This window comes from Mauremys reevesii, linkage group 4, assembly GCF_016161935.1.
Source record: "Mauremys reevesii isolate NIE-2019 linkage group 4, ASM1616193v1, whole genome shotgun sequence".
NCBI classification, from domain to species: Eukaryota; Metazoa; Chordata; order Testudines; family Geoemydidae; genus Mauremys; species Mauremys reevesii.
The window spans coordinates 118476542-118500062 of record NC_052626.1 but is presented as its reverse complement, the minus strand read 5'-3'; the positions used below and the strand labels follow the sequence as shown (position 1 = coordinate 118500062).

At 56.2% G+C, this 23521-nt stretch overlaps 1 protein-coding gene across 1 annotated transcript; it reads right to left on the bottom strand.

Moving 5' to 3' along the window:
• Positions 1–1439: 1439 nt before the first annotated feature.
• On the bottom strand, positions 1440–16557 carry VWCE (von Willebrand factor C and EGF domains). Its single transcript, XM_039538487.1, is given in 21 exon segments — positions 1440–2601; positions 2603–2985; positions 3629–3719; positions 4415–4497; positions 5588–5678; positions 6928–7010; positions 7445–7541; positions 7863–7948; positions 8239–8356; positions 8747–8832; positions 9326–9413; positions 9862–9944; positions 10239–10332; positions 10414–10817; positions 11178–11306; positions 12465–12581; positions 12714–12830; positions 13401–13529; positions 14713–14802; positions 15297–15391; positions 16437–16557. Coding segments are annotated over 21 exon segments (2820 nt in total). The 5' UTR covers positions 16538–16557; the 3' UTR covers positions 1440–2346.
• Between the last annotated feature and the right edge of the window lie 6964 nt (positions 16558–23521).

Here is a 23521-nt window from a genome sequence, read left to right as displayed (position 1 = left end):
CAGTGTGAGTAGTTATGTTTGCAGTTTTGGAATCATGAAGAAAGAAGGATGATGACAAACAAGAGAAAGGAGAGAGAATGGACCAAAAGAATGGGAGAGAGAGACTTATGAAGGAGAGAGGAGATTTTTTTGGTTTTTTTTCCTTAACTTTAAAGGATGAGAGAAGAGATATGATTACACTCTTTAAATATATCAGAGGGGAGAATAGGAACTCAGGAGAGAGAAATTATTTCAGCAGTGCACTATGGTGGGGCGAGGATATACGGGCTCAAACAGTCAATTCAGGCTTGATTTTGAAATTGAAGGGAAAGGTTCATCAGAACTACCATCGGGACAACAGAAGGTCGGGAAACAGTGGGGAGGGGAGAAAGGACTCCGAACTTAATAATTAAGATAGATAAGTTTATGGGATGATAGGATGGATAGATGGGATTAATCAGGAGTCAAATATTGTGCCTGGTAGTATTAACCAGAGGGTTTGGTTTGAGAGTCTTCTTGAGAGTTCTGCAGCTGTTCAGCTGACCGCCATGGGCCAAGGGTCGGGAGGATTTTTCCTCAGAAGATGGCTGGATGGGCCCCTGGTTTTTTCTTCCCTCGAGGGCATGGGCAGGGGCTACTTGGAGTGGAGGTGGATGATATGCTTATGCATCTTTGCAGAGGAGGTCAGACTAGATGATCATATGGTCCCCCTTGATCTCTGAATTCTAATTATGATTGATTCTATGAAATAAATAATAAATTACCCCATCCTGTGACCTGGGGTTCTGCTAGGACTGGAGTTGGAACTAGGCTGGAGATAGGGCCTAGAAGGGGAGATCGAGGTGCGGCAAGTCCAGCGAGGGTTTGGATCTCCGTGTGCAACTGATTAGCAGTTTTGGCCCAAAGTTCAGACGTGTGAGCCCAAATCCTACATTTGTGCAGGCAGAGGGAAGACACAGGTGCCCGAGGGTGGCGGCCGCAGCCCCAGGTGCCCGTCTGCATGGGCGAAGAAGAGGAGACTTGCCTGTTCCACTCAGAACATAAGCAGCTGCTTCCGGAAGCCAGGGGCTGATGGTCAGGTTGGATTCTGTCTGAGGGCCGTCCCCGAGGAAATATTTCAGCCTGTGTTGACACCCAGTGGCGACAGCTGGTATTACACACTAAGTGAAATGACTTTAGTCTGGGGCGCTGGCTTGACAGCCCTGGGATCTGGAGTCCTTCACCCATCGCAGAGGAATGAGCAAAGTCTACGTGAGCTCCCCATGCACTGGGGAAAAACCTTGTCTAAGGCTGAGATCGTTCCTCCCAGACGACATAGCAGATACCTGCTCCCAGTCACGGGGTCCCATCCTCTCCCCCATCCTAGCCAGGAGCTGAGTAAAGTTGCTTGGAGAGAACAAGCCGGCAATAGGGTCCTCGCTCTACATCCCCTTCACATCAGACACCTGCAGCCCCTCCCCTGCTGAGATCAGCCACTGCACGAATTGCCAAATCCAGGACTGGCTGAGGAGATGGTGGTAGGAGAGGAAGAACCTGCCACCTCCAGGCCATCACCCCACCATTAAGGGTATCAGCCCTGGGGTTGCTGAGCCCACCCAATTTGCACTCGTCCCCATGGCCAGAGCCAGCTGTAGGTGGCAGCAGGGAATGCTGGGATTAGTAGGGAAAACTTTATTACTATTCATCGTAGAATGGGCAGGCTGGCCCTGATGGGCAATCAGATACCTGTCCATCAGGGGGAGCTTGGGAAAGCCTCCCAGCAGCGCCAAGGAATCTAGGGTGGGAACTGCAAAGCAGCCCAGGGGATCCAGATGCCCAGTTGGGAACTGGGTGTTCAAATTCCTTAGGAAGTTTTGAAACCTCAGCCCTAAGGTTTAAACATGAGTCTGCAAGAAATGGTGGGAGATCTCAGGGCTGGATCCAGGGGCCCTGGGCCTGGCTGAGGCAGGGACCACCCCAAAGGGTGGGGCGATTCACCTTTCTCAGGAGCCCTGCACAGGGATCATCCTTTGGGACCAGGTGGGCGCGTCCCACCCGATGCAGGCAGCTGGGCATGCTCTCAGCCCTTCCCCATCTCCTCCCGCACTTTGGTTGTAAGGAGGCTGGCAGCTCGCATATGCCTGGAAAATCTTGAGTCGCGGTATCTCAGCTAGGCACCATGTCCTCCCAGAGCATCATGGCACCCCTCATCTCCTGGGATTGCTCAGGCAGCCGGGCCAGGGCCAAAGCACCTCCTCCCCAACAGCAGGGTGCGGAGCCGCCCACACGTTACCCCTTCTGAGGCATCTGCTGTCCAGCGGGATCCAGGGAGGGAGCAGGCGAGGCACGGACAGGGGACGAGGCAGTGGTTCTTCCCATACATGCCGCTCAGAACAACGTGACGCCTCCTTTCCCTCCCCCATCCCGTTCGATCAAGCTCATCTCTCCTGCCAGCTTCCTCCTCCTCCTCCTCATGCTGCTGCAACGGGCCTGGCGCTCCCCATCCCCTCGGCGAGGGGCACTAAGCAGCTGGCCAGCCAGGTGTGCTTTCCTCACGGGGGCGTGGCTCCACCCCCTCTGATGGGAGCGCAGAATGCTTCTGAGGAGCAGGGACCAAGCCAGCACCGGGGATGAGGGTCCGGGGGGCAGTTCTGGGCCCTGCAGGGGTGGGTGCAGGGGGCTGATCGGAGCTTGGAACTGCAGTCACCGGCCCAGAGGTTTCTATCAGAATGGTGGGGCGCAGAGAAGCCCCCGAGGGAGCCATACGGGATCCCAAGGACCCTGGCCCAGCTGGAGGGGGCCCAGCTGGAGGGGGCCCAGCATCCCAGCGGGGCATGTTCCTTCCTGCAAGGAGCTGACGCTCTGGGCTGGGAGAAGCAGGAGCCGGGGAACTGGGGCAGAGGCGGCAGTCACTAGCCCTGGGCTGGTCCATGGAGTTCTCTCTGGGATTGCGGGATGGGGATTTCCCAGCCTCTGCATCATCTGCGTGGACAGGGACAGGGCTGCCCTCCAGAGGGACTGGGGCATCTGCAGTTAATGGAGACAGGGACATCATTAGTGCCTTCCCCCAGGGCTGTGGTACACCCATCCGGGGGCATGGGGCCCATGGGGGGGCCAGAGCGCTGTACAGCAATGGCCTGAGATTAGGGAGCCCCAGGAACACAGGCACAAAGCCTGCATGCCTGCTCCACAGCCTGGCACTGTGCTCCCCTACATGAGCCCCTCAGGTGGGGATGGGGGGCTTGTCCTACAGGGCTACCTTAACCCCGGGGGCTCTCCCACCCCAGACAGTGGCACCCAGTTACAGCCTCACCTGGAGGCGCTGCAGTGACTGACATAATATCACATCCCAGGGTCCTGCGGGCAGGAGGTGCCAAAGGTGCCCACGCATCAGGCCTGCTCTCCGTGCCCCTCTAGTAGCCTTGCCACACACAGGGGCTTCTGAGTCAGCTCTTGTCGCTGCCGTACGAAGGGGCCTGCTCCATAGCTCAGGCAGCGGAGGATCAATTTTCCACTCCAGCCCTCCTGGCTTCAGTCCATGACAGCAACCTGTTCAGGGTCATTGTCACAAGGGCAAAGCTCCCTCTGTAGGCGGGGGGGGGGAGAGGGAAGAGCCCGTGCCAACCCCAAGGGCACAGGGACGGGGAGGCCAGGTGTGCAGGGCTATTACCATGGCAGGCAGGGCAGCAGGCAGCCGGGAGTGCCGACAGCTCAGTGCAGGAGCGGGCGCAGGGCCTCCTCTCGCAGCTCACCTCCCCCAACTGAGAGAGGGGGAAAAGAAAGGGGTGAGACATGACAGCCTGTGAGCACCCGCATTGTCCGTCTCTCTGCCGGGCCGGGACAAACAACCCCGATCTGCGGGGACAGCAGGGAGCCTGCCAGCTCCTCCACACACCCAGCAACCCACTGGCTTTTCCTTCTGTCATGCCCAGATCCACTGGACCCTTGTCCAAAGCAAAGGCCTGCGGCACTACAGGAGCCAAAGGGGAACTCCCAGCATCCCCTCCAGGCCCCATCGCTTCCCTGGAGGACAGTGCCCAGTGTCCCCTCAGCCCATATCACACCAGCCCCCCCGGAGGACAGTTCCCAGTGTCCCCTCAGCCCATATCACACCAGCCCCCCAGAGGGCAGCTCCCATCGTCCCCTCAGCCCATATCACACCAGCCCCCCAGAGTGCAGCTCCCATTGTCCCCTCTGCCCATATCACCCCAGCCCCCTGGAGGGCCGTTCCCAGCATCCCCTTGGCCCATATTGCACCAGCCCCCCGGAGGGCAGTTCCCAGCGGGACTCAGCGTCTCCTCACACCAGCCCCTGGAGGCCCCACAGGATAGACACTCATGGAGACACAGTCCATGGGACTCTTGGCTGATGCTGAGGGATGCCCATTCCCATCCTTCCCCTAGTCACCGCAGAACAATCCCCATCATCTCCCTCCCCTCCGAGGGGCACAGCTCACCTGGCAAGTGCAGTGAATGCAGGGCTCACCCTCCGGTACGAACGTCTGTCCATTCACCACCTTCCTGCCTTCGTAGTTACAATCTGCAGGGGACAGACACCCAGCCAGGGAGAGAGACAAGCTTTAACATTACAGTAACTATATAGAGATTGGATGTGATAGTAACACGCAGACAGAGCGGAAGAAGCAGGGAGACAGTGTGGCCAAGTAGATAGAGCACAGGGCTGGAAGTCAGGACACCTGGGTTCTCTTCTGGGTGACCTTGGGCAAGTCACTTCCCCACTCCGTGCCTCAGTTTCTCTTCCTGCCCTTTATTTGCCTTGCCTATTTAGGAATAGTTCCTGCCCTGAAGAGGTTGTTGTGTGTATGTACAGGGCCTAGCACAATGGGGCTCTGATCTCAGCTAGGGTCTCTAGGCACTGCTGTAACCCAAACAACAACAGAAGAATCATTTCACCCAACACTGACATGCAGCCACCTCTGAGGCAAGAATGCTGCAGGTGTTTAGCAGCCCATGGCCATGCTGCACAAGAGAGTGTAGGACAGGAAGTGAAGCTGAATGTTGTGCCTAATTCACACTGCTTGGGGACTTACCCAAAGGCAACACCCCGAACCTCACTAAAGTGCAAAGGGAGTTTTCATGACCACAAGTGGTTAGGGCCTTCATCTTACAACTCACCCACAAGAAAGCATATCAACTGCACAGTCCCCCTGGCACTGCGCTGGGTCACTGGGGTCAGTGCTGACTGTAAGAGGAGAATATCCCATATCGAGCCTCCCTGATGCACTGGGAAAGCCTTCTACTGAGTAACCTACCCCACTCCCTGCAGCACAACACCCCACGTTGCTCCCTCCAGCACAGATCCTGGTGCCCTGGGGTCAGCCCTGACTGTGAGAAGAAAGCACCCTCTACTGAGCCCCCACGCCACCCTCAGCAGCACAGCACTCCTAGCCCTGCACAGGGGCATTGGGGCCAGCAATGACTCAGAGATGAGCTATCTGAGCACTGAGCCCCCCAATGCCCCTCCCTGCAGCCTGTGAGGTCTCCCATCCCAGTACTGACCACACCAGACCCTCTTCCCCTGGTGGTGAGATCAGAGGTGGTCAAAGCCCATGGTGGTTTGGAAGCAGCCTGGGTAGAACTCTGGGGCTCGCCAGGGCTGTGGCACTTACCATAACAGACAGGGCAGCATTCTCCCTCTGGGTGGAACGGATACATACAGAAGATGATACAGTCCACAGGGGAACAAGCCACAGAGCCCAGCTGTAGGACACAGAACAGCAACACTAGGACTCTACCTTAGCAGCAACACAAGATAGGCAGGTGACTGGGAGACTACGACTGGCAGGAGACACAGTGGGTTACGCCTATGGCTGATGGGAAATTCTCCTTTGAAACAGCTTTTCAACAGGAAATTGAGTTTTCAACAAAATGAAACATTTTGTAAGAAGTGTCTGCTTTCCATGGGAAATGTCCATTTTTCGTCCAAAAAAACGAATACCCAAAAACCATAATATTTTGATTAGAAACTGCTCTTGCATTGACCCATGGGAGCTTTAGTTCAATTGCCTCATGTCCCCATTCTTCTCTATGGGCTGGACTCCCTGCCTAGACTACATCTCCCATGATGCAACTGCCTCCTCTGGTGCATGGGAGATGTAGTCCAACTAGGGAGCCCAGCCCATAGAGGAGACTCAGAGTATGAGGCAACCGAACTACAACTCCCATGATGCACAGTGACCATTTTTAATAGAAAAAAGAACAGGCGTACTTGCAGCACCTTAGAGACTAACAAATTTATTTAAGCATAAGCTTTCATGGGCTACAGCCCACTTCATCAGATGCATCCAATGAAGTGGGCTGTAGCCAACAAAAGCTTATGCTCAAATAAATTTGTTAGTCTCTAAGGTGCCACAAGTACTCCTGTTCTTTTTGCAGATACAGACTAACACATCTGCTACTCTGAAACCATTTTTAATTGAAACATTTATGCTTTCCAGTTTCCACTGAAAAATTGAAGTTTTCTGCATAAAATTTAGAAGAAAACATTTTTTCCCCATTTTTGTTGAAATTTTCTACAGAGGAAAATCCCCCATTTGTCAACCTGGGGAGGGCAAGCCAGACTCCCTCTGCTCCAGACCCACAGCATCCAGCCAGCCACCCTCTTCACATCTTGAGCTATCCAGGGAAGACGATCAGCAGGACTCTCCAAGGACAGTGGCAGCAACAGTAGGATGATTGAGTTCCAGGACAGTGCCTGACCTCAAACCTATCTTCACCTCATTCTCCCCACAGATGACCACCCCCATGGCACCTTGCACTCACAGCCTCACCCCACTGGACTCTTCTTCCCTGGTCCAGGGACCTTGGTGCCTGCCTCCATATTCTGCATGTTATACCCATCTGGGCCTGAAGTTGAAGGTGCAGCCCCAGGCTGGATAAAACCCCTTGGTCTAATGGACCTGGGAGGCCTTACCTACAGACATGCTTGGAGGGAAGGTGAAGCCCTTACCAGGCAGATGCAGCTGAGGCAGGGATCTAGAGCGGAGGGGAAGGTTTCATTGTTGTAGAAGATCCTTCCCATGTAGGTGCAGCCTTCAGGGAAGAGAGAGAAGGAAAGGCACAGTCATGGCACCTCCCACCAGAAAGTCAACTCCCTCCCGGGGGGCCAGGGCACACCTGGCAGATTGGAGAGACCAAGAGCACGAACAGAGCCTGTGTGGGACACACCCAGAGCCCTCTCCACCAGGACGGCTCAAGGGATGGAGGGAGAGCCATTCGCAGCTGGGTCGCTGGTTCAAAGTCAGCCCCACACTGGTGATGACCAAAAGCTGTTCCTGTCTGAGGGCTGTTTGGCCTATAGGAGAGGTTTGGGTCTCCATGTCCCCAGGAGCACTCAGTGGCCTGGCTGATGTCTGTCTGAGCAGAGAGGACAAGGGCTGGCTGGGACATGGAGCGGGAGCTTCTCTGTTCCTGGGCTTCTCACTGCAGATGGTGGCTCCCTGGGAGGGGACCCCAGGCCTGGTTACCTGCTGAGCAGTCTGGGCAGCACTGGCCGGGGATTTGAATGGGGTGAGGACATGTCTCCAAACAGTCTGTCCTCTTGCAGCTCACCAAGCCATCTGCCTGCAAGAGAGAAGCACTTGACAGAAACTCATGGCACACACGGCCTGGCCGACTGCCCCCCACAGCCAGCCCTGGCCCATCGATGCTGTGTGCTGCCACAGTCCACCCGACGGGGGCCTGCACTTCAGTGCCAAGTGAGCACACACCAGCAGAGAGCTGTGGGGACCTTCTGGAGGGTTCAATATCCATAAGGCACAGCGCTCGGCCCCCAGCCCCAGCCAGGGAAAGCTAGCGCAGGGCGCAGGGCACGGGGCGGGGGCGGGGGCGCTGCATGCTGTGAGGACAGGTAAGGAGAGTGAAGTAGAGCAGGTTCTCATTCACCTGGCAGATGCATAACTCACAGGGATCACCCGGAGACCAGATCTGTCCGATCGGAAATTCTACTCCATTGTCATCCACGAAGCAACCTGGCCAGGGAGAGAGAGCAAGAGCTTCAGAGCTGGGCTGGGGCTGACGGGAGAGGAGGGGAGTAGAGAGGAGGGGCAGGGAGCCCAGTGGGCACAGCCTGAGAGGTGAGGGGCCCTGGACAGATGAGAAGGCCTGGCACTGTGGGTAATAGACACACACACAGACAGAACCTTACACCTACCCACCCATCACACACACACCTTGCCCATGACAAAAACACCCTGCGTGTCACACACAAAGGCCCCTACCCGTTGCACACACATGCACACGCCCCTGCGCAGGCTCTCACCTGACACTGGTGCAGGCTCCCGGCAGGAGAAGCAGCACTGCCCCGGGGCCAGCAGCCAGTCTTGCCGGGGACATGCCAGCTCGGAACAGGGGGCGAAGGAGCACTCCACCTCGCCACTCTGGGAAAGAGATGTGTCGCACACGAGCTGGCAGAAAAAGGGGGCAGGGCGGTGCCCCACATTTCCTTCCTCCCGTGCCTCATCCTCACTGCACCACAGGCCCTGCCAGAGCTGTCACACAGAGGGCTCCAACCGAGGCAGCCTGGCCTCAGCTCTCACTCCCTTTCCACATCCCCGCCACAGGCTCCTAAGAGAAGGGCCCTCTCCCTGCTAGCCCCTCACGCTCCTACCCTGGCCTGGGCATCTCCACAGGCCATTCCTTTCCCTGGCACCTAGGTCTCGGGTGGAGCAGCCCTTTCCCTCTGCAATGCGTGAGCAGGCACTGACCCCAGGTGGTGAGGGCCCCCCTGCACTGTGCTAGGGAGCCCGGGACGGGGAGCTGAGGCCTACCCGGCAGATGCAGGTGGTGCAGTTGTCTCCGTCCAAGCTGAACTCGGCTCCGTGCATGTATGTGCGCCCATGGAAATCGCACATGGCTGAGGAGGTAGGGAGAAAGGGATGGTTGGTACCGGGATGGCAGGAAATGCGGCCAGCCGGAGCCATTACACAATGGGACCCTGGCTTCTCAAACAGGCCCCATGGGTGCAAGTCTCCAAGTGCCTCAGACCAACCCACCCACCCCAGGGGTCACACTCCCCATTTCTAGGCAGGGAAACTGAGGCATGGTGAGCTTAAGCAACTTGCTCAAGTTCCCCCAGCTGGGTAGAGAACCCAGGAGGCCAGACTTGTCATCCCCCGTGCTCTGACCACTAGGCCATGCTGCCTCACCACTGACCACACACTCTCTGTATAGTCATTGCTACCCCATCCCTGAAGCAGTCACTGGGCTCCACCTCCCCAAATCCTCCTCCTATCTGATCTACAAGCCCCATTGGGCCAGCTGATGGGGAACCCCTTTCGCACCAGGAACTCCACAGAGCCTCCAGAACTGGGGGGTCGAAGGACCAACGCAGCTGCTGAGGGACCCACCTGGCTGGCAGGAGCAGCAGTTGGCCTGGGCAGGGCTGGGGCAGGGGCCTGGAGGGCACTCAGGGGAGATGCAGGACACATTGCCGGCCTGGAAGAGAGAGAAACCAAAGGGAATACCAGGGACAGATCCAGGGCCCTGTGCCACAGACGTGGCACTGGGCAACTCTCCCCTCCTCTGGGTGCTCATTTAAACCCATGACTAACCCCACAAGGAGGGGGCCATGTTGCCATGTCTGATCCCCCCGCCAAGGGGCCACATCTCCACCCCGACCCACCAGCTGAGGGGCTATGTCTCTGTCCCTGAACCCCCAGCTGAGGGGCCACATCACCATGGCCACCACCTCTAATCAGTCACTTGGACAGTGACCTCACTAAGCCTCTGGCTCCCCACTACCCTGGGCACCGATGTCACAGGAGTTCCGGGACAGGGAAGAAATTCCTTGGGGAACCCCTCCAGCCCAGTCTGGGTAACAAGCTCACGTCATTTCTCAGAGACCCCAGAGGTGCCTGGATCTCCTAGCCAGTGTCATGCTCACCAGGCACATGCAGACTGTGCAATTTCCGTCAGCCACAGAGAAAACATCCCCCTCAGCCCGGGCGACCCCCTCGTGCCAACAGCCTGTGAGAGACGGGAAAGAAAGGGCAGCGTGAGGCTACTGGGCACGGGCCTGGGCTCACCGCTCCGCTTGGGGGAGACATCATGAGCCTTCCCACCATGCCCTCAGGGCTGAGCTGGGCACCCACACAGACCACCAAGAAGCGGCCGTACAGCCCAGCCAGCTGGGCACCACCCAGGCTGGTAAACAACCCACACCTGGGACAGGAACCAGCAGGGACTGAACCATCCAGGCTCCAGTGACCCCAACGGACCCTATGGGCCTGAGCCAGAGAGACTAGGGGGTGCAGGTCTCACCTGTGCAGCTGGGGCAGCACCCCCCATCCTTTGGGGGCAGCGGGTGGGAACAGGCAATCCTGCAGCTCTCCGCCTCACACACCACTTGGCCCCCCTGCAATGGGACAGGCCGGTTAGCGGGGGACTGTCCAGAGCGCAGCCAGGGGAGCCAGGGACCCAGTGAGAGGGTACGTACCTCGCAGGCACAGTGCAGACACCCAGGCTCCGTCCAATGGCTGCTGTGCTCCCGCGGTGCCCCCTGGTGCCAGCAGAGGGGAGGCGAGGTGGCAAGGGCGGGCGGCAGAGAAGCAGAGGGACGAGGCGAGGGCGATGGGACTTTCCCTTGGAGCAGCGATGGCGGCAGTGGGGAGAATGCGCCAGGGGCAGCGGTGGCAGCCGGGAGCAAGGGGGATATGGGTGGTGGGGCAGTCAGCAAGGAAGGGGTCTGGGGGCTGCGGTCGGGGGCAGGGGCTTGTGAAGGAGGGGAGGCCCTGGGGGCTAGCAGGGGTCCCCCAGAGTCGGGAGGGAGCAGCAGCAGAGTTGGGGGGTGCTGCAGGGACTGCAGGATGGGAGATGGGGCCGGGATGGTTTTCAGGAAGCCTGGAAGGAAACACAACATGGAGCTCTTTGGGGAGAGCCGGGGCAGCTAGGTGGGGACCCAGGGACTGGTGCGGAACATGCCCAGAGTACACTACTAGGCCCAGGGATGCCAGCTCTGCCTGTGCTGCAGGGCACATAACCCAGCTCTCCAGACCCACAGCCCCTGTCAGGGAGAACCTCCCCACGCCGTGAGTCATGACCTCAACTCCCTCTCCACTCTGTCAATGGGAAGAGCCCCCTCCCCACAGCACAGAATGGGGGCGGGAGCCAACCCCAACCCTAATGCTCTCCACAACAGGGGATCGTGGGCAGGCCTGTGCCCCCCCCACCAGCAGGCAGGGGAGCGGGGCCCACCCTTACCTTCACAGGACACCCTGTCCCCGCTGAGCCGGTAACCAGGGTGGCAGGTGCACAGGAAGCTGCCTGGTGTGTTGTGGCAGGCGTGCTGGCACGGGCGCCTCTCGCTGGGCCGGCGGCACTCATTCACATCTGGGGGTGGCAGAGCCAGGCATCAGTGCCCGGCAGCAGCACCAGCTGCGAGGGAGGGCAGGGGACCCGGGGACTGTCCTTACTCACTGGGTCTGGGCAGAAGCCAGGTGGGGCCCTTCCCCACGCAGTTGGGACTGGGGAGATGGCCAGGCCTGGGTGTTCACCACTAGCCCAGCCTGTCTGCCCACTAACCAGGGGGCCACAAAGCCAGGCGCCCCAGCACCACATGCTGATATCTCAGGCCCATCTGGAGATGGCCTTCAGCCAGGCCAAGGGGCAGAGTCAGCCTGGGGTAACCCCAGAGACTGACAGCAGGGAGCACCTCTCACTGGATCTCAGGGGAAGGAAAGGCCTTTTCTGATCCATTTTGGAGCTACCCCAGCTCTGAAAAGGCACCATGAAGGGATTCAGACCGTGAGCTCCGTGGGGCAGGGCCCATCTCCTTGCTCTGGGTCTGTCCTGCCCCCAGCTCCATGGAAGCCTGGTCTAGGAGTTGGGCTGCTCGCTTCTGCCACGACACAAATCAGCAATAATAGATTACCCCACAGCTTAATTCCCTCCCACACGCAGCAGGGTGAGCTGGATGGGACCACACTCAAGTCGCTGCAGTGACACAGGGCTGCACAGCGGGGAGCGGGAGGGGAATAGGCCAGGGGGGGCCCCCTGCTCGGTTCACTAAAGAGGGAGACAGGGAGACCTTAACTGCCAGGGTCCCCTCTTCTGTATCAGGGAGAAGCCAGAACAATCTCAGCCCAGGGGCCATTTTCCCCGTTCCCCCTGAAAGCTCTCACCTCATGGGGCTGGGCTGAACATCTGCTCACCTCCAGTGGCTGCTACCTACTGGCCTCAATGCACCGAGGGCCTGATCTTTGCTCTAGCCACTGAGCCCTTCCATTCCTGGGTCCTTTGCCATAGTCATGAGGAAACCCCTTCACCCCTCAGTGTCTCGGCTGTCCCACTGGTGGCAGGGTGGGGATACCAGCACTCAGCTCTTCCCCTGGGCTGGGGGAGTATCACTGACTGGGCAGCACTCTGGAACCAAAGCCTTACTGGAGGCGGGGGTGTCTGAGAAGGGGCAGGGCCGGGTGGGGAGGGAAGGGTGGCTTCTCAGGAGGGATGAGGAGGGCCAGATCAGCAGGAGGAGGGGGAGGCGCTCACCCAGGCAGGAGTGCTGGTTGCCATGCAGGTGGTAGCCGGGGCGACAGAAGCACCGGTAGCTGCCGATGCTGTTCTTGCATCGGTGCTGGCACGGAGTGGCCAGACACTCGTCCGTATCTGGAAGAGGAAAGGATGAGACAGCCACTCCCCACAACTCCCCAGAGCTCCCACCACCCTCCCTACACCCACCCCCCACCCCCACCTTTCTCTCTGAACCCTCGTTCTGCACCCTCAGGCCCAGGGACTCACCCTGGCAGCTGTGCCGGTCGGCAGAAAGCCGCATGCCTGGGCCGCACTCACACACAAAGCCTCCCTCGGTGTTGACGCACAGCCCCTCACAGGAGGCGCTCAGGCACTCGTCGATGTCTAGGAGAGAGACAGGGCCACTTGGCAGCAAGATCCGGGGAGGAGAGGGCACCCAGCCACTCCTATGGACACACATGCACAGCCAGCCCTGTTTACAGCTGAGGGAACATGGGCACCCCAGTGGGGATGCTAAGAGAGCCCATAGATCAGCTGTAAGGAGAAAGTGGCACTCCTGTCCCAGCCAGCAGATCCAGCCTTTCCTGGGGAGAATCAGCCAGGGATGGAGGAGCTCTCTAGGTGAGGACATCATCAGCGGGGACTGAACCTGGGACCAATGGCTAGGACAAGCCTCTAATGCCAGAGCGAAAACACCCAGCTCTGCTAGCCGAGACTAAAGAAGGCTCATCCACCTCTGTCTGTGGCCCGGTCACCACACCCCAAGTGGGTGCAGGTCACCCTCTGCCACCCTGGCATCCTGTGTGTGGCTGCATTGCTGCCCATGCCCAGCCGGCACTCCGACCCCTCTGCTCACAGCCCTTCGGAGCTCTGCTGCTTCAGTGACCCTGGCTGCCACAGGTCTGGGCTCTGATTGGGGGTCAGCCCGACAGTAGGCGCCTGGTGAGTGCTCACCTGTACAGCGCACGCCGTTGGCAGTCTCCACCATGGAGAAACCCAGCGGGCAGACACGGGCCACCTCCTGGCAGCCGCCATGGTTACAAGCGAGGTCACAGCCGTACTCCCCGCAGGCACTAGGTGGATCTGAAACACATACGGCAGCAGGCTGATGGGCTAGTCAGGATTGTGGGGGCAGCAGAGACCCAGGGAGGAGAGAGCAACATTGCAGCATAAGGGTCACTGGGCACAGGGAGCTCCAGTGCCACTCTGTTTGCCTTGGCTCATTGAGACAGGAGCCGCAATTGGAGCAGGATTTGGCAACTGCCCTGGGAGCTCATTGCCTGCAGTACGTACTGAGAACACTGGTGCAGGAACCCACCGACACAGCCACGCTGCTGCCTGCAGTCCCTTGCTGGGTCACGGCCTCCCAGCGCCACTCCAAGGCCCCCCGCTACTCCCATCACCTAGTGCTTTGTGGAGTCAGACCCTCTCCAGCTGTTGGGACCCAGCCCACAGTCTGTCGCTGGAAATGGGCAGCCCTGGGCTCTGATTCCTAAGGGGAGCTGGGCAGTGCAGCCTGGAAGCAGGGTTGGATATTAGGAAAAACTTTTTCACTAGGAGGGTGGTGAAGTACTGGAATGGGTTCCCTAGGGAGGTGGTGAAATCTCCTTCCTTAGAGGTTTTTAAAGTCAGGCTTGACAAAACCCTGGCTGGGATGATTTAGTTGGGAATTGGTCCTGCTTTGAGCAGGGAGTTGGACTAGATCAGGGGTCGGCAACCTTTCGGAAGTGGTGTGCCGAGTCTTCATTTATTCACTCTGATTTAAGGTTTTGCGTGCCAATAATACATTTTAACATTTTTAGAAGGTCTCTTTCTATAAGTCTATAATATATAACTAAACTATTGTTGTATGTAAAGTAAATAAAGTTTTTAAAAAGTTTAAGAAGCTTCTTTTAAAACTAAATTAAAATGCAGAGCCCCCCCGGACCAGTGGCCAGGACCTGGGCAGTGTGAGTGCCACTGAAAATCAGCTCATGTGCCACCTTCGGCACCCATGCCATAGGTTGCCTACCCCTGGACTAGATGATCTCCTGAGGTCCCTTCCAACCCTGATATTCTATGATTCTCTGCCCTTGGGACAGGCCAGTCTGTGCCACCATTGCTGCAGCCCCTCACAGACACCACATTACCACCCAACTGCATGGATGGCTCAGCCTCACGAGACCTCCCAGCCCCCCGGTTTTAGCCCTTGATAGTGCCCTTCTCCTATGAATGGCTCTGGCTGCAGATAAAGGACCACAAGCATTCAGCAAAGGGATCTGGTTACCTGGGCAGGTGATGCCCTGCTCTCCATCCCGGCAGGAGCAGACGTTGGGGGCAATGCACCAGCCACTGCCACAGCCGAAGGAGCAGAGTGCTGTGGGAGAGGGGCCAGGAGAGAAGCCAGTCAGGACCCTCGGTGACATCTCCACCCGGAGCAGCAGCTCTTACACACCCAGCCTGGCATGGACCAGTGGGGAGAGCGGGCACTGCCTGGAAACAGCCCCTCAATCCCCTGCTGGACAGACAGGCTGCAGAGCCCATGGGAGAGCATTGGCCACTGGGAGCAGGGGATGGTGGGGACACACGAAGGAAGCAGTTGGGGGAAGGAATGGCTCTCTTGGGGAAGGGGTTGAATACAGCCCCCTCTCGGCGATGGGAGGAGGGGCAGGAGCCATGATGGGCATTTCTCTCATGGGTGGCCTGGTCAGCGGTTGCCATTACCACCACCACCACCCCCTCCTCCCAGGTGCCATTGTGCCATGAAAAGGAAGAGTACCGGGCACATGGGGGCTGATAGGGGAGGCGCTGTCCATGCTGCAGGTACCAGGTGGTGGTGGTGGTGTGTCATGGAGGGCACAGGATACTCACGCAGAGTGCACTGCCCGCTGGCTGGGGATGGCATCCACCCGGGGCAGCATCCACTCCCAAAGCCAGAGAGGCAAACATGCGGCCCCACACGGTGCCTGGGAAGGAGAGAAACATCAGATTCTCTGGGATGGGGCTTCAGGGTGGCGAGAGTGACCCCAGAACAAAGGTGAAGGGAGGATATAGGGAAGTATGGGAAGGACCTGCTCCCCCTACCCCTTCTCCTGCTGCAGATGCAGGGATGACCCCTCTGGGCAGAGACTCAACTAAGGCCCCATGGGGGTTAGCACCAGGCAGCAGGATGCAAGGAATGGGGTTTCTTGGCTTTCCATGTTCCCTTGAGCCTTTGCTTTCCTGAGGCTGCAACTCCACCAGGGCCCCACTGGGAGCTGCCTCTAGGAGACCAAGAGTCTGAGCTCTATGCTGGGGAACAGGGTCCTGGGACTGACATCCCCTCTGCTCCCAACAGGAACTGCTGGAGGAAGGGCAGCCCAGGATTCTCTCATCCTTCTCCCTGACCTGGCAGAGAGCAACAGTGCAGTGACACACACACCCCAGAGCAAAAACCTGGAGTGTGACCTGGACAGACAAGCAAAGGGGAAAGGCACAGACAGACCCACAGGGAGACAAGACACTGAGAGGGACAGACAGACACCCACACACAGGGCACAGTGGGGGGGGGTGTGATCACAAGTGGACAGACACAGGCAGGAAGACTGACTGTTCCACACACACCCGGAGCAAAGGCCAGGCGTGTGCCCCGGACTGACAGACAGACGGGAAGGGCAGAGCCCGCCCCTGGCCAGACACACACTGGGAGGAAAAGGGCCCGAGCCTTGTACACACAGGACAGGCGCAGGGCAGCGAGCCAGAGCCAGGCGCAGCGCTCACACGCTGACACGCCCAGCGCACGGACCCACGCCCAGGGGGCAGCCGGACACGAGGCACCGTGCACACACAGCGGCGTGCGGGACAGACGGAGCCCGAGCTCCCCCCTCCCCCGGGGCTGGCGGCACAGACAGACGCAGGCGCTGCGGCCACGCTCCGCTGCCTGGCTTGACCCCCGCGGCACCGGGCGGCTCCCGCCGCCTTGCCGGGCGCCTGGGACTTGGCTGCCCCCGGCATGGGGGCTGGGGTCGGTACCTGTCCGCGGCAAAGCTGTGCGGCTTCTTCCTGCCGGGATAGGCGCTGCCCGGGAGGACCAGGGACACACAGGCAGCCCCCAAGAGCAGCCCGGCCAACATGACAGGCGTGTCCCGTCCGGAGCCCCTTCCGTCCTCCCGCCCCGGGCCCTCTCCTCCTCCCCCGGCGGCCGGGGGCGCTCCACGAGCTGGGGACCCGCGCGCACCGATGCGCCACCCCCAGGGCGCAGCTCTCCGGTGCCCCCAGCAGCGGGCGTGTGCGAGCGAGCGCCGGAGCGAGCTTCCCCCTCCCCACGGCGGGCAGAGGCACCGCACCGGGGGAGCAGCAGGAGTGGGAGGGTCCAAGCACAGCCGCCCTGTCGCTGGCAGGCGTGGCGAGGGGAGGCGCAGCACCCCCTCGTCCCCTTTCCCACATCTGGCACGGCTGGCTCCGGCTTCCCCTCCCCCTGGGCCGCTTGCCCAGCCCTGCCTGCACAGGGATCCACCCGAGATGCACGGCTTCAGGCCCGGCGCCCGTCGGGGCTGAGCCAGCTAGGTATAGGCTGTGGGCGGAGCGGGCACTGATCGGGCCCCAGGCAGGCAGGGGCCAGGGTGCCCGCCTCCCCATGGGCTGACAGCATGTAGCCTGACTTACATCTGTGTAAACGGGGGCTGCTGCTGCAGTAAAACAAGGGGAGCGCTTCACCTGACCCTCCTCTTTTCTTCTCTTAGGAGCTCCCCCACCCCACCAGCAGCCTGAACCGCTGGGCCCAGGAGCCCCAACACACTCACCTCTCCAGCTGTGAGACAGTGGTGTTAATGCAGCCTGGCACTTGGGGTCACAGCACCACTTGGGTTTGGCCCACCCAGGACCCCAGTTCCTCTGCCTGTGATAAAGCAGGCGCATGATGTTTCCAGCTCAGGCAGCCAGGATTGTTAGTGTAAGGCAGTGGTTCTCAAACTATTGTACTGGTGACCCCCTTTCACATAGCAAGTCTCTGAGTGTGACCCCCCCTTATAAATTAAAAACACTTGTTTTTATATTTAACACCATTATAAATGCTGGAGGCAAAGCAGGGTTTGGGGTGGAGGCTGACAGCTCGTGATCCCCCATGGAATAACCTCATGACCCCCTGAGGGGTCCCAACCCCCAGTTTGAGAACCCCTGGTGTAAGGGGAGGGCTGGGATCAGGGCCCCACTGTGCCAGGCAATGTCCAGACACACACTGAGAGACAGGCCCTGCCTGACTGAGATCAGGGCCCTTTTGTGCTAGGAGCTGCCCAGATCCAAGAGTCCCTGCCAGAGGCAGGATTAGAACCCAAGCCGCCTGCATCCGTCTCCCCTGCCTTGCAGTGAGTGGGTGATGGAATTTAGGATTGCCTCCTAAACAGGGGGTTCAACAGCCTTGTTTCTATAACTAATCCCTGCCTGAGATTCCAGCCAGGGAAATTAGGCCCATAGTACAACAGGTGATTACACCTAGCTCTGGGGAGCGATTTGGAAGGAACTAGAGAGCTCTGTAAGGGGATACATTGAAACCAGAGGCCTGCTAGCATTCTGCAGTGGGATGAAGGATTCTGCAGCATTTGAGTGTGCACGACTGCACAGCTGCCTGCAAGACCCCTGAGCTGGCCCCCTCTCCTTTGCATGGGTCAGAGAGCAGGTCAGCCTCAGTGAGCTATAAATAGAAACTGACATTGTGCATTGGACTGCTCAGCTAGAGATCACACAACTACATATGGAAAAACCCCTGAAATGCAGCCACCTCTGGCGTGGAACTGGGCAGCTGTTTAACAGCAACGCTGCACAATAGGTTGGGACAGGAAGTGAAGGATTTTGGAGCCTGTTGACACAGCAGAGAAAATTTAGGGAGCAGCCCAACTGGAAAATGGCCAGAGAACTGGGATTAACACACCTCTGACCCTGCAAACAGCACAGCAGGACTGTCAGCAAGCACAAGCAGACCGATGGTCAGTGTTCTGTTTATATTCCAGTAGCACCTCGAGGCCCAACTGAGAGTTGGACCACATTACACTAGACACTGTACACATCATACTAAACTGACAAGACACAGGGTGGGAGGAGAGGAAGGATTATCACTCCCATACAGATGGGGAACTGAGGCACAATGACTTGCCCAAGCTCACACAGGGAATAAATGGCAGAGCTGGGAACTGAGCCCACATCTTGTGAGTCTCAGTCCACTGCCCTCCCCCCTAAAATGGCACCTCCTGCCCCATGCTACAGAATTACTTCCATACTAACACACTTTTGAGCAGCATCTGGATTTTGCTAGACTATCTCCCATCCAAATGCTGGCTAGGCTTGACCCTGCTTAGCTTATAAGAGCCAACAGAACACACTCAGTCCGATACAGGTCAAGCACAGCATGTCAGGGGGATGCAGCATCCACACGAGAAGCCATTCTTGTTTTGAATGGTGCCTTCTATGGTCAGTCGTTGCTCAGCTGTGCAGAATCTCTCTCTTTATAACAGGTGTGTCCAGCACAATGGGGCCTGGTCACTAAGTGTCACTGCAATAAAACTGTTACTAAGGATAAACACCACTTAGCAAACAAGCTGCTGAGTTCCTCCAGAATTCATTCGTACAAGTGACCTGCCAAGGAAACGCTTAATGGGGCTTTTGCCCTTTTCTAGCTTGTTTACGATGGATAGAGGTCTGAAATTCTTCCCCATTGCCACTGGGTTTTGCACTAGAAATTCACATCTTGTCTCCCCTGGAAGACTCTATGGATCACTGAAGAACAGGGTGGTTGAATAACATCACAGGTACAAAGGATGTAACAATTGTAGAAGGGAGGGGGCGGGTTATGCAGACTGTTTAAAACTCTATTTAATTCAATTGCCCTGCAAATATTTGGGAGCAAAGATAATTCAGTTCAATAAGGATTCAAAACAAACAGGGAACACAAAATTCCTTTCAGGCCCTCTTCTTAGCATAAAGGGCAAAAGCCTGACTTATTTCCCCCCCCCACACACACTTTTAAAGAATAATACATGGGGGATTTGGGGCCTGATCCAAAGCTCAGGGGATGAGTTCTGTTGAGTACAATGGCTCATAGACAGCATTGAACAGAAGAGCATTTCCCAGGCAGCATTTTGCAGTGTAAGGCACATCCCCTCATTTGTGTGCATATAAAGATCTGTCAGTTGTTCTTTAGCGACTCAGCTTTCATTTAAAATAAAGGGGAAGTGACCAGCTATCATTGCAAAGAAAACCCCCAAAACATGATCTGTGCATAACTGATGCAGCAACAAGTGCCCGAGTTTGCAGAGAGCCTGAAACAAGCGCTCTGAGATGTGGCTGCCCCCATCATTTCAAAAGGCACTCACTCAGATGCTACTAATGATGCTTTAAATGTCAATATCACTAATTCACTGCTCAAAGCACATAAGGAAGGAGAGGAAACATCACATTAACATCAACAGTGATGTTTCACAATGCCCAGAGAGTGCATGCATTGAAGATGCAAACATTAAGATGTGTAGCTAAGATGTATGGCAGAGCTGAAGTGGGGCCACAACTGGTTTTATTTTCCTAAGGGGGAGGAGGGGCTCAGTTTCAGTCATTTAGGAAACTACAAAAATTATAAAAACAATGAAGACTCCAGTGGCACCTTAAAGACTAACAGATTTATTTGAGCATAAGCTTTGGTGGGTAAAAATCCCACTTCCTCGTTTTTGTGGATATTAACTAAAATGGCTACCCCCTGATATTTTAAAGAAAAGACCTTACCCCAAGCAACAGGCATAGCAACCATGAAGAAAACAGGTCAAAAGTCACCGTGGGGAGGGAAATGCAATGATCAAAAGCCTGAGATAATAAAAAAAAAACAGGCTGAGAGCAATCTGACTGTCTAGGCACAGAATCCAGACTCATTTCAAAGGGTCATGGTCCTCTTCTTTCTATCCCTAAACATAGCCTTTCTAAATAAAGACATTTCCAAATATGGGCTTTTTAATAGTAGATTTTTCAAAGACACAATGGCAGGGCAGCTCTGGCTGAACATTTCAGATTTGTAAAACCAAGCCTGCAAGCTTTTATAGAAGCTCATGTTTCAGAAACACCACCTACATCTCTGTCTGCTCATCCCTCTTGGTTAGGTGATACGCACATGGGCTTTTTAAATGGAGCTTCTATTTTGAGGGGACTATTTGGGGGGTTATTCATATTAGAGTCCAAAGGCCCCAGCCAAGATCAGTACCCCATTTTACTAGGCACTGTACACACACAGTAAAAATCCCTCTGCTTGAGATCTTACCGTTTAACTAGTGGAAGGGAAAGCAGCAGAGGTGAAGAGACTTGCCCAAAGTCTGAACTGGGAAACAGAACTTTGGTTTCCTAGGCCAGTGCCCACCCTGCCAGCCCATACTGCCACCCCCAGGCAGGCTTAATACTTGGCATTTTTCATCCAAGGATCTCAAGGCACTTTGCAAAACATTGATTAAGCCTCACACCACACCTGACCTATTAGCTCCTCTCTACAGATGGGGAAACTGAAGCTAGCAGAGACTGCAACTTATCCAAGTCAACAGCAGGGGTGGGAACAGAACCCTGGAGTCATGATCCTCAAACCATTTCTTCAGGGAGAGCAGCTAGAACCTCTGCAAGTCTCCTGTTGTGAAGCTACTTAGCAACTCACTACCCAAAAAGGTATAGCTTCCTCCTAGGTTAAGTGGACCCATTTTGCCTGCCAGAGGACAGCCAATACCTATGACCCTGCTCAGTGCCAGCTTAACACCTGTAAGCAGAGTCAGGATGAACTCTACCCTGACATCTGGTGGTGAATTATAACGAGTGTGGAAATAATTCAGGGGTTGATCTTGTTTGCATAGGCACACCCACCCCGTCTAGCATAGCCCACGGCAGCCTGAAATGGTCACTTTGACAGCTGTGGGATCCCCAATTTCTCTGTTATTGGAGCAGGAGGAATTAAGTGTTGTTGTTATCCTGATTATGTGAATGAGGGACTATGAACCTGTTTTATGACAGAAGATCTCACCATCAACTTGTAGCACTCGCTAGACAAGGTACATGGGTTCCAAAAGTCAGTGAATTGAGAGAGAGAGGGGCTGGGGACTAGTATGTGTACCTGATGGTATAGCTTCCCCCCCCTTGAGGGCCTGGAGTACCCATTGCACCTTCTCTTCTCTCCACTGTTAAAAAGCAGAACTAATTTTGATTCCATTAGGAATCCACCTAGAGACTGCTCAGCTGAATTCACTTTAGGCTCATGGTGCACTGGGGCTCCCCTACTGCAAGCTGAAATCACTAAAAGAGCAAAACTTACTGAGCTGAGTGCTGTGTTAACTAGTGGGGGAGCCTGCAGATCTATCACTAAGCAGCTAGCAGAGCTGAGCAGTTTGTGGGATGGTTGGAGTGGCCCATGGAACAGGGAGTGGAGTGGTTTGTGGGATGGTTGGAGCAGCCCATGGAACAGCGAGCAAGCGGAGTTAAGTGGTTTGCAGGGACGGCGGGAGTGGCTCATGGGTTGGAGGAGCAGCGCAGCTGGTGGAGTGGAGCCAGTCAAGACTGCAGCAGAACTCCATGGAGAGGTGGGGCAGTCGGCCTCGGCCTACGTAAGGTGCCCCTTAACACCCTGTGTGTGCCCCCTCCCATTTCCACCCAGGCTGGGGGGGGGCGTTAAAAGTCTGCAAATAAACTTTTGAACTCTGGGACAGCACTGACCACGGACAGAGACTTTTGGGTTGTTGGACTTTCAGGTGATTGGACTTAAGACCCTGAGGGGAAAAGGACATTGCCAAACTTACTTGGGGGTGGGTCTTTTGCTCATGGATTATGTTATGAATCCTGTTTGTGGTATTTCCCCAATATGATGCCACATTGTTTCCCTCCTTTATTAAAAGGACTTTGCTACACTCAGGCTCTGTGCTTGCGAGAGGGAAAGTATTGCCTCCTAGAGGCGCCCGGGGCGGGGGAGGTGGTATGTAATTGTCCCAGGTCACTGGGTGAGGGCTCAAGCCGGTTTTGCATTGCATTATTAAAACGGAACCCCTGAATACTGAACCCAGCCCTTGTTGCTGCCAACTCAGAGAGGCAGAAGGGTTACACACCATTGGCAGGCACTCCTTGAGAATAGCTTGGGTGGGATTGTGCTATCCCGTTAGCCAGCCAGCTACACTGGTCTCAGAAGCCTTCAGGAAGGCATCTAAGCCATGAAGCAGCAATAGTACAGCTACACTAGATAGGGCCTGGTCTCTGGACAAACACTATGCACGAGGCTCACAGTACAGAAGCACAAGAACCTGCTGACCTAACAGATCTAGGGGAGTAGTTCCTTTCTATCCTCTGCTGCAGAGCCAAGGAACTACACTTTGTTTCTCCAGGCTCAAGTGCCTCTGTTGGGTAACTGGGGACAGCTCCTGCTGTGTAATCAAATCTTGGTGAATGTATAAGTGATCAGGAATGGTTAACCCCACTCTCAGACAGCCTGGATCACAGCCAAGGTGCATTATAGGGGGCAGGTGGAGTGAAGTAGCAGGTTCTAAACCAATGCAGGAGCTGGGCTATCAGAATAGACAGAACAAAGATCTGATGAGTTTGCCATCACTTACAGCCACCAGAGTAGATAGGACCAAGGGTCTGATGCAGTGTGGCACCAGATCAGATACCAGACTAGAAAGAATCACTGGTCTAATCCAGAGTGGCGAGAGCTAGAATGAGGGTGACCAGATGTCCCAGTTTTATAGGGACAGTCCTGATTTTTGAGTCTTTTTCTTATATAGGCTATTACTCCCCACCCCGTCCCAATTTTTCACATTTGCTGTTTGGTCACCCTAGCTAGAATACCAATCTGGAGGGGACAAGCAGGCTGAACTGGCATGGAGGACTCCTAAGAGTCACTTTATAATATTAGAGATACCAGGTGGGTGAGGTAATATATTTTATTGGACCTTCTGTTGGTGAAAGAGAGGAACTTTTGAGCTTACACAGAGCTCTTCTTCAGGGCTGGGAAAGGTACTCAGCATCACAGCTAAATAGAAGGTGACACAGGTTGTTTAACACAAGGACATAGGTGGCAGGTACATAGGCAGGGATAGGCTGTGCCTTCCCAAACAGCCTAG